The sequence below is a fragment of the Geotrypetes seraphini genome, chromosome 7 (genome assembly GCF_902459505.1).
Source record: "Geotrypetes seraphini chromosome 7, aGeoSer1.1, whole genome shotgun sequence".
Classification (NCBI taxonomy): Eukaryota; Metazoa; Chordata; class Amphibia; order Gymnophiona; family Dermophiidae; genus Geotrypetes; species Geotrypetes seraphini.
In genome coordinates, this window is record NC_047090.1 from 60106501 (window position 1) to 60126296 (window position 19796).

The following is a 19796-nucleotide window of genomic DNA, read 5'->3' on the forward strand; positions in this document are numbered from 1 at the left end:
CTAAACAAACATTTCCTTTTTGAGAATACAAATGGAGAACCAGTATCTTGATAATGCTAGTTGAAGGGACACGTATCAGAACTTTAGTAAGTGTCCTTAGGCATATGTTGTTTAAAGATGCAAAGGTAGGCCCTGTTTATCTTTCCCTTCCTTGAAGAGAATACAAGGACAGGTAATGTTTAAACAGAGATAATGTGAAGTGAATTCAATTGTTTTGTTAAGCCGTATTTACAGACAGCTTTAGTTAAGAAGCTCTGCTGGTCAAGGCTTTTTCTTACCTTTTGGACTTCAATCTCTAGATAGGAAAAATGCTGATGTGTTTAAAGTTTCATGTGACCTTACGTCACATGCTGACACATGCTGGCAAACCTGATTCGTATAAATATGTGAAACTCATAATAAAAGACGGACATATTTGAAAGATGGTTTCTGGTCTTTAAGATGTGTCCCCAGGTACCTGACTTACATATGACAGAGACAGAGAAAGTATGGGGCAGGAATTGGGACCTGAATCCTTTTCAGTTGGGGGCTTGTCCGCGATGGGCAGATGATATCACCGGTATTTTGTGAGTATTTCTGAATTTTTTCTGTTCTTTAATACTCACTGGGTAGTGGTGACCTGTACCCAACCCCTTATTTTAAGTTCAAGCTTTGGGTTCTATTATGGAGTTTTTTTGGGAAAAATCTTGGGGTACTTTCGGTAAGCGCCCCTCATATATATAAGCAGCTGCCATTCTTTCGGAAAGAATGAAATTATTTATAGAACCCCCCCTGCCCACTCTGTCATTTGTAAGGTTAAAACTTTTATAGAGTATAAGATTTTATTGTCTCTTATTACTGTACCTCGCTTATAAGGTAAGATAAGCGAATATTTTTGCATTGTTATATTGGGTTTTGTAATGAGTCATAAAGGCACTTACTCCTAGACAAATGAGATTTGTACGGCTGTGTGTGTGTATGACATTTTTCCTTCAGCTCCCATCTTTCTGTGTCACCAATGTTTACTACTGAGGTAGGACATGCTGTTATGTGGAATGAATTGAATGCGCTGTTTGAATCAGTCTAAGATCTTTCCCTTGTAGTTAAAAAAAAAAAGAAACAAGAAAAAGAAAAAATTCCGTTTTAGAGGTTTTCTTTCTTGTGCAGAGCAAAGCTAATCTGTTCTTTGCTTTCATTATCAGGGTCTGTGCATGAATGTTTTTGTCCCTTCCCCCAGACTTCACTGTTTGGGCTTCCACTGACCCCCTATAGTGCTTCTTTGAAGTTACTCATTCTTGGTTTTATAAAGCAGTAAGGTGAGATTCCACTGCTTGTCTCTTGACTTTTCTCCGGCATTATCAAAACCACCATCTCTTCTTATAATACGCCCATCGCTCTTGTTGTCAAAGCTCATGGCATTCCTCGTTTCGTCCTAGATTTTCGGGCTGTTAATGTTTTGGTAATTCTCATTGCCCTTATGTTTCTTCCACCATTCCACCGGCAGCCAATGATTTTTTTCTGTCATTTTCCTAAAGAATGCTTTATTTTTAGTCCCTTTGGTGAGGCTGCCTTCACCTTTAAGCAACAGTATACCTAGTGTGGAATGTCCTTTTGGCTATTCTACAAGTCATGCACTGCCCCTCATGGTCCTATTCTCATTTTGTACAACTTTTTGTGTTCCATAATTCAGGAGACCTGTCAGGCTGATAGTTTGTACCTTTTATAATGATTGTCTGTGTGTGGTCACAAGGTGTCATGAAATAAACTGCACTGGTGTACATCTGAAGTGAAATACCTGGGTTTTGTCTTGTCTCATGGTCAGAGGAAAATCTGCACTTTCTGCATTGCTGCTATTCTGGTTCTGCCCCGCCCAGTTACCAAGAAAGACATGCTTACTTTTCTTGCTATGATTGGTCACTGCCGCCAATGGATCTCTGCTTGTTCCTTCTATGACCAGATTTTGAGACAGACCCTGGTTTCTGAAATGACTGCTCTTATCAGATGGACTTATGAAATGTTGGACATTTAAGATGTGCTTTGGTTTCTAGCTCAAGTTTGGGTTTTCCTGCTTATGCCCACATGTTTTATCTCTTTGTTTGGGACTATTGTAACACCATGAAGGGAGAACATGGCGGTAAATTACGCTCTGTTGCCTTTTTTTATAGTCACTCCTGTTCAAGTTCCCTGGCTGCTTGTGCTATGGTGGTAGAGATGGTTACTTTTCTGATCCTAGGTCACCCCATTACCCTTCATACTCTTCACGATGTTCAAGCCCTTCTTTTAAATGGGTTTTTGGGTTTCACGGGTGAACAGGATTCTCTTCCTCTCTTTTTTCACAGCTCCCTCTGAATTTGATGCCTGGCGTTTGGCAGGTGCCCAAAGCCGCCCTTTTGGACGGACTTTGGTGCAAAGAGGGGAAACCCTGGATACCAGCTGCTAGCTCTCCCTTATTCATTGCCCAATATCATGGTATTGGTTATCGTAGTGCTCGCTCGACATTTTAACTTCTTGCTAGTGATATTTTCATTCTTGACCTTTTGCTCCTTGATACAGAGATATATAGCTCAATAATTACAGCTGGCACGGTTGTGAATTGAAAATAAATTGGAAAATACAATTCCTTTCTATTGTTTTAGCTGAAATTAGGATGTTGCTAATTTAAAATGTTTTTTCCGGATTTATACATAGCCATCCCAGATCCATTTTGGCACAGATATTTCTAATGTTTTCCACGGGTCCTCTTTATCACTGCAGAGATAGAGACGCTCCAAAGAGACATTAGCTTTATGCCTTTTTTCAAATATGAGATGGTTATGATATACATTATTTGTAGTTTTGGTTTTTTTATATCAATGTGTTTATTTGCAGAGTTAAATTCAGCCCTGCACACTTGACAGATGGAGAAATAGCTCCACGTTTAAAAAACTTTATGTTTTGTCTGTGTCATGTCTACTTGTTTTAGTTTAGTGGGTACCCCAGGATACATAATATTGGCCATTTCTAGAGCTCTTTTTCCACTTCTTACTAGCCTAACTGCGCAATGTTCTTTTACTTTTAGCTTTTATATTCTGAATATGGTTTAGTTAGGGGTTATAAGAAAAAGTTTTACTTTATACAGCGTTTATTTCGTGGTGTTCCCTACATATGATCCATTCAATATACATTTCTGAATACATTCAGTACATCAGTATGGTCTCTCTGAAGTGCATAATAGTTATATGAAGCACGAAAAAACATATCTTTTTGGATTGTTCAATTAAGAACCTTAAGTAAGTGAGTATTGTCTCTCTTTTGCCATGGCTATGCTAAGTGAATGAATTGGTATTGTGCATGTTGCCACATTCAGTACAGGCAACATGGTTTCTCTTGTTTTCTATCTCTTATTTGGATCACATTGGAGTACAGCTGCTGAATGATATTTGGAATGCTTTCCAAGCATTTCTTTTCAAGTATCTCTTTCTGTATGCACAGACATCTGGCTGTTCTCCCTTTGAGATTCTCACAGGATGACCTTTCCCCGCCCCATGGGTAGATTTTCCCTTGATACAGGAGGTATACGTCCAAAAGCTAATTGAAATATTAGGGCTTGTTCAAAGAAACGTGTCTTGCACTTCTCCTTTCTCTCCACAGATTCCTACCCATTTTTTCCAGCCTGGTGATTGTCCAGAAGCTTTCCAAGGATCGGAAACAGACGGATTTCCCCTTTGGCCTTCCCACTACTGTGATCGCTGTGCCCAGGCCCGCTGCTCTCACTGAGGAGTTTCCTGTTTGGATCCACGCAAGTCGCTTGTAGAGGGTTAACCTAAAACCCCAGAAGCAAGTCTTCCCTGCGCAGATTTCACCTCCTCCAGTGGAACAACATAATGATCTCATTGCAGCATTCTACCAACTTTATCATTCTCTTACTGGCACCGCTGCTGCTAGTTTTTCTCCCTGTATGGATCATTTCTAACTGGGTCTACAGGGATGATGTGTTCTGGGTCCACGACACTTTCTGCCCATACCCATCTGTAAATAACACTCCTGCTGTAAACAGCACCCCCGACACCTCTTTGCGAACACGACGTCAAGCTGGACTACTCCCTCGCAAAGGCTGTCCTTCAATTGGAATCCAGAAAAGACCGATAGTATGCTACCCTTTGGTATAATTCCAGCAGTGTGCAAGTTGCCACCTTCTCCTTTGAGTATTGTGACATTGTGGACTGTTCATCAATTGATATCCCAAGGCTGTGCCATTGGTCCTCAGAGATTCCTAAAACTAAGGACATATATGTATATGTTACTGACTTACGTTGGGGGGATAAGTGTGCATTCTGGGGAGTGGTAGGGTGGAATATTAATACTGACTGGGCTTATAAACTAGAAAATACCCTGAAAAACAGTGGACCAAAATGGTAAATCACTGCTTACTTGTATGACCCTTCATAAGGTTGGACACTGTTATAGGAAAAGTGTTCCTGTACAAATTATTAAGCTTTCTCTTACTATTGACAACCCTAGACCTACTGATGAAGGTATGTACATTATGGACATGTGGTTTAAGGGTGGGTCTAGCTATCCGACCTATCAGTTTTCTTATGGGATCTATCTACCTCCACTCATCCTCTCCCGCCATTTTGTGGGGGCCCCAAAAAATACTAACTCACTGGCCCCTACATTCAATAAACTTACTGACATGATGGCTATTGCCAATCCCACTTTTGAAGATATTGTGGCTGTTGAGGTAGGGTTTTCAGAACGTAACCTTTGGTTAGAATGGATGAAATTCACTGCTGATCAACATAATAAGAGTAATTGTTACATATGTGCTCAAGCTAGACCCCATCTAGGAACCGTACATCTGGACCTCCCTCCTGGTATCCAACCATGCTTTTTGGGTTATTTACCTATCCTCTTTGTGCACTGCAGTGTTCTAAATACCCTTTGTTGCCAGGACAGCAAAAGCTTGATATTGCCGTTATCATCTATAAGGGCAATTACATATGTCATGTTTCTAATCTGACACAGAGTAGTTTTGTAGGTAATTTACCCCCAGGTTATTGTTCTGTCTTGGCTCATAGGTATGCCCTATTGTTGCTGCATCAGATTTGATATTTACTGGCTTTATGGAGACTTTTGGCTCCCTGTTAAGCTACCCAGCCAGTGGATAGGCCAGTGCACTTTAGTTAAGGTTACTATGCTTCTGCATATTGTTTCTGAAAGGCATCCTTCCTATTCACATGGTTTTTCCTTTTATTTGTCTTGATATAAATCTGATCACATGTATACATAGATGCTATAGGGGTCCCAAGAGGGGTCCCAGATGAATTTAAGGCCCGAGCTCAGGTTAAGGCTGGGTTTGAGTTCCTTATTCCCTTTATTACTATTAATAAGAATGTTGATCAGATTAGTTAAAATTATTATAATCAGCAACGCTTTGTGAACTATTCTAGGGACGCCTTGCAAGGTATTACTGATCAATTAGGCTCCACTTCTCAGATGGTTCTCCAAATCATATGGCCCTAGATATGATTCTAGCTGAGAATTCTGAAAAATTCTCCTCAGTATTTTATGCTGTTGTACTTTTCTTTCTGACAATATAGGTCCTACTATGGACATTCAGAAATTAGCAGACCTCTTTGCTGAGTTCAAATGTAACTCTTATTTATCTAATTTTTGGGATCAGCACTTTAGTTGAATGCATAATCTCTTATTATTTGCACTCTTGTCTTGACTGCTCATGTACTGTGTTATTCGTACTACAGCTCCTAAAAGACCCCTCCTTGAGAGACATACCTAGAGTATCACTCCCTTCCAGCTCATGCTGTGTATTTGTGACGTCATTTACATGACATAAGAGGGGATTTGAAGGGACACGTATCAGAACTTTAGTAAGTGTCCTTAGGCATATGTTGTTTAAAGATGCAAAGGTAGGCCCTGTTTATCTTTCCCTTCCTTGAAGAGAATACAAGGACAGGTAATGTTTAAACAGAGATAATGTGAAGTGAATTCAATTGTTTTGTTAAGCCGTATTTACAGACAGCTTTAGTTAAGAAGCTCTGCTGGTCAAGGCTTTTTCTTACCTTTTGGACTTCAATCTCTAGATAGGAAAAATGCTGATGTGTTTAAAGTTTCATGTGACCTTACGTCACATGCTGACACATGCTGGCAAACCTGATTCGTATAAATATGTGAAACTCATAATAAAAGACGGACATATTTGAAAGATGGTTTCTGGTCTTTAAGATGTGTCCCCAGGTACCTGACTTACATATGACAGAGACAGAGAAAGTATGGGGCAGGAATTGGGACCTGAATCCTTTTCACTAGTCAGGACAAATATTCTACATCTACAAACAGATCTCGAGTTACCTTCATAAAATCGAATCTTATCCCTTAGAATCACCATGCCTTTGGTGAGAAGTTGATTCTGAAAACAAAAATAAAAATTGTATTTGTTTAATTGTTCATTATCACTATGAGACCTCATGTTATAGAGAGAGGTTTTACATTCTTATGCCAATATTAGCTAAAATAAACGCTCTATCCTCTGATCTCTCCTCAGCATTTAATCTCTAGCATAGTAACATAGTAGATGATGGCAGATAAAGACCCGAATGGCCCATCTAGTCTGCCCAACCTGATTCAATCTAAAAATTTGTTGTTTTTTTTATTTTTTCTTCTTTTTCTTAGCTATTTCTGGGCAAGAATCCAAAACTCTGCCCGGTACTGTTCTTAGGTTCCAACGGTGACGGGATAATCGCGCGCCAGACACCAGCGCGCTGACAATTCAGCGTAAGAAAGAAGCGTGCCGCCGAAAAACTTTATTTTTAAAGAGGTCCGACAGGGAGTGTTGGGGAGGAACCCTCCCACTTTAATGCATAGTGTTCGCACTGCTGTTGGGGGAGGTGTGGGGGATGCAACGGAACTTTTCCTGAAAAAAATCGGGACCACCAGGGTTGGCCACTGTTGGAAACAGGATACTGGGCTTGATGGATCTTTGGTCTGACTCAGTATGGCAATTCTTATGTTCTTATGATTGTATATGTACTATTTTATGTGACTATGGATGTTTTTATTGCAAACCCCTAGGTGTTAGATGGTTAATAAGTGATTGAAATAAATAAATAAAGTTACTCCTCCACTTCATGTATAATATAAATTTGAGTTCATGGTGACAGTAAAGATATAAGACCCAGCATTAAGTTGTGGAATTCACTGCTGGAAGTTGAACGGAAAACAGTTAGTATCAGTGAGTTTATAAAGGGGTTAGATAAGTTGTTGGAGCAAAGGTCAATAAACTAATATATATTGGGAAGATCTGGGAAAGCTGCTGCTTATTGTTAGATGGCAGTAATAAGGAAAGGACAGATTCTTTGGTATCCTGCTTAATCTAAAATAACCACTTTAGGAAACAAGATGCTGGGTTTGATAGGCTTTTGGTCTGCCCAATTTGGTAATTCTTGTATTCTTATCTTTTTATCACTGAATATTCTAGTGCAGGTAACTAATTGGAGGGAAACTGAAAAGCAAACATACCTGTAAGTATTCAGTAAAAAATGATCCCAGCTCAGTCTTCAATAATTGCCTGTACAGGAAAAAAAAAAAAAAAGCATTGCATCCAGTAGTTACAAATATACATGGAAAATGGCTTTAGTAGCTCTGACTGACAGTGAGTTCTGAATGATTAGTCAGGTTAGTGCAAAATTAGTTTGGCTAGAAGAAAATCAGGATCTATCATATTATTCCTCCTTTTTCTGTTAAGAACAATTAAGGGGACTTGCACCTTCTCCGAAGAGACTAGGATATTTAAAAATTTGCCTGCAGTGTGGCAAAATGCATTGCATTCAACATTTAGCTTACTTTCTTTTGAAGTTCTATTTATTGTCAGCTACACAACAATACATCTACATTTCCCCTTTAGGACATTCATTAGAGTTTAAATGTAAAATTTTATATATACGCGGATGACATTTCTATTTTAATCCCTCTAAATAATTTTACCACTGAAATTTTAAACCAGATATCTTCTATTAAGACTCAGATATAACAGTGGACAATTAATTTCAAACTGAAACTCAATACGGAAAAGACCAAACTTTTCTTGGCTAGTTCCAATGATAAAATAATAAACTCATTGCTTCATCTTAATGGTCATGACTACTACTAAATCTATCAAAATTCTGGGAGTCACACTAGACCGACATTTAACACTAGCAGAACACACGAACTTAGTGGTACAAAAATGCTTTTTTACATTGTGGGAATTAAGAACCATAAAAATATTTTGATCCTTTGATAGTTTTATCTATTTTAGACTATTGTAACATCATCTATTTAGGAGCGCCCAAAAAAAATTCTAAGGAAATTAAGGATAATTCAGAATATAGCTGTTCGATTGATTTTTGGTTTAAAAAAGAATGACCATATTAGTCCATATTATCGTTTACTTCATTGGCTGCCTTTGGAGGAAAGAGTATTATTCAAATTTTCCTGTATCTGCTTTAAGCTGATATCGGGATTGTCTCCAGCTTACCTTTTTCCTCATTTTGTGTTGCATAGACCATCAAGAGAAACTAGAAACTTCTACTTATTTGCTTATCCAAAAATTAATTGGTGTAGATAGGACCCTAGCATTTTAAGCTGGTAGGCATCAATCTATGTTATCCTATTGTGGTTTTCGGAAATTAATTAAGACCACTTTGTTTGATAAGTTCATTACTTAGTGAGTTTTAATATTGAAATTCTATTTTACAAATATTGGCATTTTTTACTGTATTATTGTATTTTGCTGATTGTCCAGCCCTTTTTAGTGTAAACCGCCTAGAACTTTTGATTATGGCGGTATAAAAAAATAAAATTATTATTATATTATTATTATTACCTGAATATACACATATGCCCTAAACTGTATCAATATTCAAAAGCATTTATCCAGATAACAGCACCTGCTATCTAGACCAGTGTTTTTCAACCTTTTTACACCTATGGACTGGCAGAAATAAAATAATTATTCTGTGGACCGGCATCGGTCCGTGGACCAGCGGTTGAAGAACACTGGGCTAAGTTGTGAGCCAGACCCCGCCCATCTCTACCCAATGTCCACCCCAGACCCCGCCCCCATAATACTAATTGCACCTTGCACGTCCCTTGCCTCATCTGGAAGCCTTCCCTCTGACGCTGCAACGTCAGAGAGAAGGCTTCTGGTTCAGGCGCACGATGCCCTTGGGAGCCACTGCCCGTGGCTTTCTGCTCTGAATCAGTTAGGAAGAGGGAGCTGGCTCGAAGATAACGCCGCATCGATCGCACCGTGGACCGGCGATTGAAGAACACTGTTTTGGGCCTAATGCACGTGCTGGCCCTGTGGACCGACAGGAAATTTCTGTGGACCGGCACTGGTCCATGGACCGGTGGTTGAAGAACACTGATTTAGACAATATTCACAAATACAATCCTGATAGCACTTTTGAATATCTTTACACACTGTCTCTGCACTGGGAAGTGTATCTCTATATAGGTGCCTAGGGCATGCCTGACTGGAGCATAATCTTCAAAGGAAAGTAGATGGCTACTTTTCTTTATATAATATTAACATGACTGGGTCTATAAGTGTATATGCACTTAGCACAAGCACGCCAGGCATAGAGCTGTTATATGGTTAGAAATATGCATGTAACTTAGAATATTCTTTCTGAGTCCTGCCCACACTCCATTCAAATTCTGATGGTGTCAAGTATGCACTATGCAAGATATTCTTGCATTTTCAGAAGAGGGTTTAGGCAGATTTTTGGCATTAACGCACATTTGCGTGCACATATGGGTATACATGCCACTATTCTTGTCATTTATAGGAATGGATTCAGTAGAGGTAGGTCTTGTCAGACAAATCTGATCAATTTCTTTGACTGGGTGACCAGAGAACTGGATAGAGGGAGTGCGCTAGATGTGGTGTATTTCGATTTTAGCAAAGTCTTTGACTGTGTTCCACACAGACGTCTAATAAACTGAGTGCCCTCGAGATGGGTCCCAAAGTGATGGGCTGGGTCAAGAACTGGTTGAGAGGAAGGTGACAGAGGGTAGTGATCAATGGAGATCACTCTGAGGAAAGGGATGTTACCAGTGGTGTGCCTCAAGGTTCTGTTCTTGGGTCTGTTCTTTTTAACATTTTTATAAACACTATTGCTGAAGGGTTGTCAGATAAGATTTGCCTCTTTGCGGATGATACCAAAATCTGCAATAGAGTTGACACTCAGGATGGTATGAATAACATGAAGAAAGACCTAGTGAAGCTTGAAGAATGGTCTGAAATTTGGCAGCTAAAATGTAATGCTAAGAAATGCAAGGGCTGCAAAAACCCGAGGGAACGGTACAGTTTAGGGGGTACAGAATTTATGTGCATGACAGAAGAGCGGAACTTGGGTGCTGACGACATACAACTTATACACCCCTTGGATCCAGAAAACAATAACAAAATTATATCCATTAATCATAAACTGGAAACAATACAAAACTGGCTTAATACAAACAAATTGGCTCTTAACATAAAAAAGACTAAATCTATGCTATTTACTTGGAGAAAAGACATAACTCTGATAAACTCATTTACCTTCAATAATACTCCACTAAATCTAGTCCCCACAGTCAAAATCCTGGGAGTAGTAATCGACGACAAACTGCTCTACCATGATCATATTTCTCTCACTGTTAAAAACTGCTTTTTCAAACTACGTCTTATCAGGTCAATAGCCAAATTTTTGAGCCCTAATTCCATTAAGATACTAATCCATTCATTAATTATAGCAAAACTCGACTACTGCAACGCTCTTCTCCTTAACATCACACAGAAAGAAAAAAGGAGACTTCAGCTGATTCAAAACACTGCCATTAAATTAACATATAATGCTAGGAAATACGATCATGTTTCACCGTTACTAATAGATGCTCACTGGCTCCCAATTGGTCATAGAATCACCTTTAAAATAATTCTGCTCATCTTTAAAACTCTAGCCTTCGACGAACCTCAATTCATATCTAGACTATTAATACCTCACACTTCCCAACGTTCACTTCGCTCTTCGGGTCAAAACCTGCTTACAGTCCCCTCTTTGAAAATTATCGGTACAAGAAGAGCAGACATAGTCTCTGTGATGGGACCTCTATGGTGGAATGCCCTGCCACAATATATTAGAAATGAAAAGGACGTTATAACATTCAAAAAACTTTTAAAATCTTACTTATTTAAAGATGCTTTTAATATTTAAATGTTTAGCGAGATTCCAAATTGTGCTGTGGTTTACTTCCCCTTATCCTTTTGTTTTTTCCCATTTCTTCTACCCCAACCAGAAAATTGTAACTTTTATCCTTTCCCTCCCAACTCATGTTTGTTTTTGACGAAAGTACTTTGTTAAATGTTTGTTTCTTTTTATTATACTCTATTTTTGATTTTGTACATCGCTTAGTGATTCTAATAGGCGATTTATCAAATTTATTAATAAACTTGAAACTTAACTTGAAACTTGATTGTATGTGATGATCTTAAGGTGGCCAAACAGGTTGAAAAAAGTGATGGTGAAAGCTAGAAGGATGCTGGGTTGCATAGGGAGAGGTATGGCCAGTAGGAAAAAGGAGGTATTGATGCCCCTGTATAAGACTCTGATGAGACCTCATTTAGAATATTGTGTAAAATTATTCTGGAGGCCGCACCTTCAAAAAGATATAAAAAGGATGGAGTTGATCCAGAGGAAGGCTACTAAAATGGTGCGTGGTCTTCATCATAAGGCGTATGGGGACAGACTTAAAGTTCTCAATCTGTATACTTTGGAGAAAAGGTAGGAGAGGGGAGATATGATAGAGACGTTTAAATACCTACATGGCTTAAATGCGCATGAGTCAAGTCTCTTTCATTTGAAAGGAAGCTCTGTAATGAGAGGGCATAGGATGAAGTTAAGAGCTCAGGAATAATCTAAGGAAATATTTTTCTACACAAAGGGTGGTAGATGCGTGGAACAGTCTCCCGTTAGAGGTGGTGGAGATAGAGGCTGTGTCTGATTTCAAGAAAGCCTGGGATAGGCACATGGGATATCTTAGAGAGAGAGGAAGAGATAATGGTTACTGCAGATGGGCAGATTGGATGGGCCATTTGGCCTTTATCTGCCATCATGTTTTTATGTTTCTATGTTTCTATAACTGGTGCATACATTTTATACAGAATTATCCCCTATGTGGATAGGCTGTGGTAGAGCATGGGCAGAGCCATAGGGGTTCTTGGAATTTATCTGGATAGTGGCAAGATTCAGTCTGCCATCTAGATAACGTATCCAGATACTTTAGGAGAGTGTTCTTTCTGTCCTAATTTATCAGGACAGCAGACAATATTGCCATCATCCGGATCAGTCCTGGCACTGACTGCCTTATCTGAACTTTCAGTGCTGGCCGCTATCCGGAAAGTGATGCTGAATATCTAGATATATATATATTTTTTTTACCTCAGTTGCTGGTAGCATATTAAAAAGTTGCTGACCACAGCATATGAATATATTCATTTACAAGTAAAATAAAAGGTTTAAATGAGCTTTGAGCATACCTAGAAAAAGATGCCATACACAATATCAAAACCAAAACATCTCATCCCAAGTATTTACAGGGAATACCTGATATGCAACTTTACTAAATAGAATATATTTATAACTGTGGATAATGAACAAGACATGCAACTTATTCCCTGGCCAAGTCTGACTAAGGATGGAGAAATGGCCGTTTCAAGCTCAGGAGAAGCTAAGGGTGTTAAAGGGGAGGGATTTATCCTCAGGAGACAGAATACTTCTTTAAAGAACTCAAGGGATAAAAATACATCTATTCTTAGTCTATATGTGCCTAAAGACTATCTACTTCCAAAGCTTTATTTTTTTATTTCCACAAAGAAAAGGTAGGTTAAATTTCCTCTATCCATGGGATATCAAATTTTAATAAAATACCTCCAACCCAGTTTCCAAGTTTTATTTATTTATTCAATTTTCTATATGGTTCTCCCCAGGGAGCTCAGAACAGTTTAAATGAATTTATTCAGGTACTCAAGCATTTATCCCTGTCTGTCCCGGCGGGCTCACAATCTATCTAATGTACCTGGGGCAATGGGGGATTAAGTGACTTGCCCAGGGTCACAAGGAGCAGCATGGGTTTGAACCCACAATCTCAGGGTTCTGAGGCTATAGTTCTAACCACTGCACCACACGCACATGTGGTTAATAGGATTAAAAACCACTGGAATACAGTTTAGCTATGACATGGGAAAGTGCAATACTGTATATGTTCTTGTATTCAAGGGAAGATTACTTACCTCGATGATCTTTCTATTAACACAGTGTGATGAGGTATACACTCCGTCACCAAGTTCTCCCTGTAGGGGGAGTTATAAAAAGGAGCAATAGACCTGAACCTGCTGGGTATAGATTCTTCCCATGAGGACAAACTGGAAAAAGTATCATTTGCATATCCTTTGCATATAACTTAATGCTCCAGAAAACTCACCTAAAGAAGAGGAGGTGTGACAAACCCAGCACCAGCACTGGTCCAGTCCATGATAGGATCAAGTGCAGAAGAGCTGACCAGATTGATTCTGGCGCTCAACTTGAGGCTGACCTCCCTTGCCCCCTTAATCAAAGAGATAGTGAGCTGGAACAGAGGCAAACAGATTGGCAACAGCAGCCTCTGGGCTTTAGAACAGCTAAGGAAGCCACGAGGAAGGTAACTGCAATAGAAAAACCTAGACAGAGAAAAGCTGCTGTAGAGCCAAAACCCATCCCCCGCTACTGGCTGAAGGGGATTGGCTCTGATCTGTTTAAAAGCAGGCTGAGACAAACAGGAGGAGGAGGAGCGAGTGACGAGGGTGAGTCACTCCCACAGCCCAAGGCAGGAGAGGAGCTGTGGAACAGGGCAGCAGAGGAAAACGTGCTGGATTATCCCATGCAGGATTTGGAGGAAGTCTTAACCCCTTCAAACTATCCAGTGCCAGACCAGGTAGAAGGCATGGAGATAGAAATAGCTGGCCCTAGGGTAGAAGGCCAGTTAGAAGGTATGGAATTCTGAATGAAAGAATGCAGCAACAGGGAAACTGTTTGTGTTTTGTGTTTTCTTTTTGCATATCGTTTTTTTCCCTCTCTGCTGCCCAAGTTAAAACCTGAAGAAGGGGATATATATATTGAGCTGTATAAGCATAGGAAGTTGGAGAATAATACTTGCCTGAAGTCTGAATCAAGTTATGCATTCAAAGACAAGTTTGTGAACCAGATGCAGGCTGAACTGTTTAAAGTGCAGTTGGAACTGTAGGAAAGTTGCTGTGACTCCCGTTGCAGGGAGCTAATTAGATTAACCGTCTCAGCTGTGTGATTTGTGCCTGCATGTAGGAGCTGAGAGAAAAGCTGAACTGCTAACAGAGTGTGCTGTGACGATTTTTGCCTACTGAGTTCTTGTCTGCTTGAAAATGTACTGTAAGTTTGATTTTTGCCAATTTACTATTTTTGTTCAATGACCTGCAAAGTGATATTGTTTTGCTGTTGCATATCTTTTGACCTGGAGGTCAGAATAAACCATTTATGTTTTCCTAAGGAACTCGTTTGCTTGGTGATATAGTGAAACCTTGTACTTACCCTATATCTCGAGGGGCCTAGACCGTTGTCTGGGGCCGCCTAAAAATCCTGAAGGTACCCCTAGTTGAAGGGGACGCGCCCGAATCTGTGTGTTTGTCACACGCCAGCCCTGGACTGCAAGGGGGTTTGTGACAGTGTGGTATCAGGAGTGCGGTCTGTTACCTCTTCAGGTGAAGATTGGGGAGTGCAAAGGTGGAAATTTTTTTTTTTTTTTTTTTTTTTTTTTTTTTACTCTCTACTATTGTTTGGTTCATCGGAACCAGGATTATAAATGCTGGTGAATGGAAGCGGCTTAAACAGTGCAAGGATATCGGTTCCAGTGTCCTGAGTTTGGTGGCTGCAGGAGGTGCGGATAGCAGACCGGGAGTCGAGGCCATCGTCCGGAGCTGGCGAGGAACAAAAGGGGGACCAAGAGGTCTCTGAAGAAGGGTGGTGCACCCTGTAATGAGCACGCAGGCGATGATTCATCAGTACCTCTGGTAAGCATATTTTACAGAGGGTCTGGTGAAGATAGTTCTGGGGGGAAAGAAACTGAGTGGTATCGCACTTGGATTGTGTGTTTGTGATTCCCCTACAGAGCCTACATGGAGCCGGCGGCGTTAGCAGTGGTGGCTGGAGAACGACAGCGGCAGAATGAGGACTTAAAGAAGGTCCTGGAGACTAGCCACGGACTATGGCAAGCAAGCCAGGAGGCTAGTGAACGTCATCACAGTGACTTTATGCGAGCTATGGAGCAGCAGTCTCAATTAATGGCGCAGCTATTGAAGCCTACGACTGGTGGACAGATGCATATACCGGTATTGGGGACTGGGGGTAATCTACCTGTGGTAGGGCAAAACTCTCTAGGTTTATTGAATTTGAACAAAATAACACCACAGGATGCCCCAGATGATTTTTTAAACTCTTTTGAGAGGGTTGCTGCTGCAGCAGGTTGGCCTCCAGAGCAGTGGGCGGTGCGCCTTCTGCCATGTTTGGCTGGTGAGACCCTTGCGGCTTTTCAGACCATTGCTGCGGATCAGGCCAGTAGTTACCCAGCTGTGAAAGCACATATCCTAGACTTTCTGGGGTATACAAGAGAATATTACAGGCAAACCTTTCGTGCTCTCCAGTTAAAGGTTAGAGAAAGACCTAAGGCGCTGTTACAACGCCTAACGAAAGCTGCAGAGAGGTGGTTACAGCCTTTCTTGGCAGACCCACGAGCGATGTTCGCTGAGTTAGTCAGGGAACAATTCCTAGAAGCTCTGCCCCAGAACATAAAGGGGTGGACCCAGAAACAAGGATGCCAGGATCTGACACAGACATTATCTGTGGCAGAAGCTTATCTGGATGCTCAGGGGCTTCCCGAGAAACCAGGCCCAAGTTATAGACCCCAGACACAGTTCCAGAGGGACACTACACTTCGGGCTCCTACTAATAATAACATGCCACCCAGGAACCCTCAGAATCATGTACAGAAACCCTTTAACCCAGCTCCCATCTTTTGCTTCAGGTGTGGGGGAAAAGGACACCGTCAAAGGGAATGCAGGGAAAGAAGGGATTTTACTATTGCATGTGGGGTAAAGAGAGCTAGTCACGGAGAATATTTTCAGAAAGTACAAGTGGCTGGTAGGACAGTGTCTGCCCTGATTGATACGGGGGCAGAACAGAGCGTTATGGCACAGAAATTATGGCATCAAATTAGGGGTGCCAGCCCCAGTGATAAAGGGTTGGATACAGTGAAGGTGTGGTGTGTGCATGGTGATATGAGGGAGTATCCCCGTCAGCAGGTGAACTTGAGAGTTGGGGGAGAAATGATTGAGCTAAAGGTAGCCGTTGCTCAGAATATACCTCATTCCTTGATCCTGGGTCAGGATTGGCTCAGAACCAAGGTTAGGGGTGATTACAAGACCCCTACCGGATGCAGGAGGGGGGAAGAGACCCGGATTAAGGGTGGACTAGTATTGGGAGCATGGGCTAAACAATGTCAGTTCCAATCCAGGAGGGCCAGAAGAGCAGGGGACTGGCGAGCTAGAAATGGTGGAAAAGAATGGCAGCCCACAATCAGATGGGTACCCTTATCTGAAAAAGCAAAGGCCCCTACACGAGCATATGGGAAGGCTGCAGGGTACGATCTTTATGCCGCACAGGAACAACTGATTCCCGCCAATGGGAGAGCCCTGGTTAATACTGATTTACAGTTGTCTCCGCCACCAGGCTCGTATTTAAGGATTGCGCCCCGCTCAGGTTTAGCATGGAAAGCTTCGGTGGATGTAGCAGCAGGAGTTATCGACCCTGATTTTCGGGGTAATGTAGCGGTCCTATTGGTAAATCACGGGTCTGTACCATTCCAGGTACAGCCTGGAGATTGCATTGCCCAGATAGTGTGTGAACGTATATGGGTGGCAAGACTGGAGAGATGGGTTTACTTCCCTGAGACTAAGAGGGGTATGAAAGGCTTTGGGTCATCGGGGAACACACAGCCTAGTACACACGAACGATTGACTGACCAGGATAAGATACCTACACAAGTGGAAAGTAAGGGGACAGAAACCATCCAAATACAGAATTCGGAAACACATACTCCGGCAACCTTCCCGGTTCCTGGGGACTCACACAAGGGGGAACACAGTGAGGGGGCCGAATGGAGGAAGGAGATGGAGGAATTACAAGCACAGATAAGAGCTCTGACAAAGGATAAAGAGGATCAGGGTAAAGAAATACAGCAGGAACTTGAAGAACGAAATCAACAAAAGATAGGGTCCTTTAATAAAGCTCTAGAGGACTTGACCAAGCAACTTTCTCAAGTGGGAGAGCAGGTCGCAGGAAATCAGCAACAGCAGAGTGAGTTAAAAAAGCTTATGGAAGGTTTGGCAGGAAAATGGAAAGACAAGGAGGGTGAAACATGTAAATGGGTAAAGCAAAATCAAATATTTGAAACCCAGCTAGGCCAGTATAAATCTCAGTTGAACAGAGTGGAAGAGGTGTTGGGTGACTTACAGGCTCAACTGGAACAGACAAAGGAGGGTGGTATGGAAGAAATATCAGAGGCTGTAGCAGCCTTAGCCCACAGGGTATTCAGTCTAGAAGGGTTGGAGTGCACAAAGGGCTTAGATGATTGTGAATCAAACAAAGTCCCAGTGTTACGGTGGCCTGATGACTTCTGTGATACAAGCCCTAGTCCGAGCCCTTCTGATAAAAGAAACAAAAATAGGAAACGCCATTGAATTTATTTAGGCTGTCACATATTCCTGTGAATATAGGGACTCCTCAGGGTACAAGTGAGGGTCATCCTTTAAGGGTGGGGGAATGTGACAAACCCAGCACCAGCACTGGTCCAGTCCATGATAGGATCAAGTGCAGAAGAGCTGACCAGATTGATTCTGGCGCTCAACTTGAGGCTGACCTCCCTTGCCCCCTTAATCAAAGAGATAGTGAGCTGGAACAGAGGCAAACAGATTGGCAACAGCAGCCTCTGGGCTTTAGAACAGCTAAGGAAGCCACGAGGAAGGTAACTGCAATAGAAAAACCTAGACAGAGAAAAGCTGCTGTAGAGCCAAAACCCATCCCCCGCTACTGGCTGAAGGGGATTGGCTCTGATCTGTTTAAAAGCAGGCTGAGACAAACAGGAGGAGGAGGAGCGAGTGACGAGGGTGAGTCACTCCCACAGCCCAAGGCAGGAGAGGAGCTGTGGAACAGGGCAGCAGAGGAAAACGTGCTGGATTATCCCATGCAGGATTTGGAGGAAGTCTTAACCCCTTCAAACTATCCAGTGCCAGACCAGGTAGAAGGCATGGAGATAGAAATAGCTGGCCCTAGGGTAGAAGGCCAGTTAGAAGGTATGGAATTCTGAATGAAAGAATGCAGCAACAGGGAAACTGTTTGTGTTTTGTGTTTTCTTTTTGCATATCGTTTTTTTCCCTCTCTGCTGCCCAAGTTAAAACCTGAAGAAGGGGATATATATATTGAGCTGTATAAGCATAGGAAGTTGGAGAATAATACTTGCCTGAAGTCTGAATCAAGTTATGCATTCAAAGACAAGTTTGTGAACCAGATGCAGGCTGAACTGTTTAAAGTGCAGTTGGAACTGTAGGAAAGTTGCTGTGACTCCCGTTGCAGGGAGCTAATTAGATTAACCGTCTCAGCTGTGTGATTTGTGCCTGCATGTAGGAGCTGAGAGAAAAGCTGAACTGCTAACAGAGTGTGCTGTGACGATTTTTGCCTACTGAGTTCTTGTCTGCTTGAAAATGTACTGTAAGTTTGATTTTTGCCAATTTACTATTTTTGTTCAATGACCTGCAAAGTGATATTGTTTTGCTGTTGCATATCTTTTGACCTGGAGGTCAGAATAAACCATTTATGTTTTCCTAAGGAACTCGTTTGCTTGGTGATATAGTGAAACCTTGTACTTACCCTATATCTCGAGGGGCCTAGACCGTTGTCTGGGGCCGCCTAAAAATCCTGAAGGTACCCCTAGTTGAAGGGGACGCGCCCGAATCTGTGTGTTTGTCACACGCCAGCCCTGGACTGCAAGGGGGTTTGTGATCCAATCTGACTCTGGAGTGCACTGTAAAATCAGATGATTCATCTCAGATTTCATGTGGGATGAACCAAAGATGATGAGGGAAGATGATCTCACCTTAAGAACAATTGGACCCTTTCCAGAAGACCACTGAGCTCAGATAGACCAATAGGGAGGTCTTGGCAACAAGAATTACCAGGATGACCCTTAGGGGCATACTGGCCTTTGCCTAACACCCAGTACACTCTACCTTGTATGCTAGAGAATGGCCAAGACCAAACCTACCTTTTGTGGCCAGATTGTAGCCAAGGGCAAACCTTCCTTGTGTGGCTAAGGGATAGTGACTGGAAGTGACCTGAAGGAGCCGAATGATCAGAAGTAATTGAAAAGAGCTGAGTAACTGGAAGTGACCTGAACTGACCCAGGAGACCTGGAAATTGATAGAACTAGAAAAAATCTCTTCACACACAGCATACAAGTGGGTTAAGTCCCACAAATCAAAAGCTGTTACTTTTCTTCAGCTCTACTTCCTACCTTTCTTCAGTTTATACCAAAGCATTCAATAACCACTACAATAGGAAACATAAGAAGGAGGGGTACGGGGAACTTCACCAACAAGACACTTCTGTTCTGCTCTGTAACAAGTATAATGAACAATGTTAATCAAAACATATCATATAAAACAAGGTGGAACA

At 41.5% G+C, this 19796-nt stretch overlaps 1 protein-coding gene across 8 annotated transcripts in view; it reads right to left on the reverse strand.

Moving 5' to 3' along the window:
• The window catches only part of PRR5 (proline rich 5), a 269323-nt gene that overhangs the window by 56163 nt on the left and 193364 nt on the right, over window positions 1–19796 (reverse strand). For all 8 annotated transcript variants that reach the window (XM_033951451.1, XM_033951445.1, XM_033951447.1 and 5 more), the window contains 2 exons: window positions 7498–7546; window positions 6331–6388 (listed from right to left, as the gene is read on the reverse strand). In XM_033951451.1, coding sequence (XP_033807342.1) covers window positions 6331–6388; window positions 7498–7546 — 107 coding nt within the window. The remainder of the gene's footprint in view (window positions 1–6330; window positions 6389–7497; window positions 7547–19796) is intronic.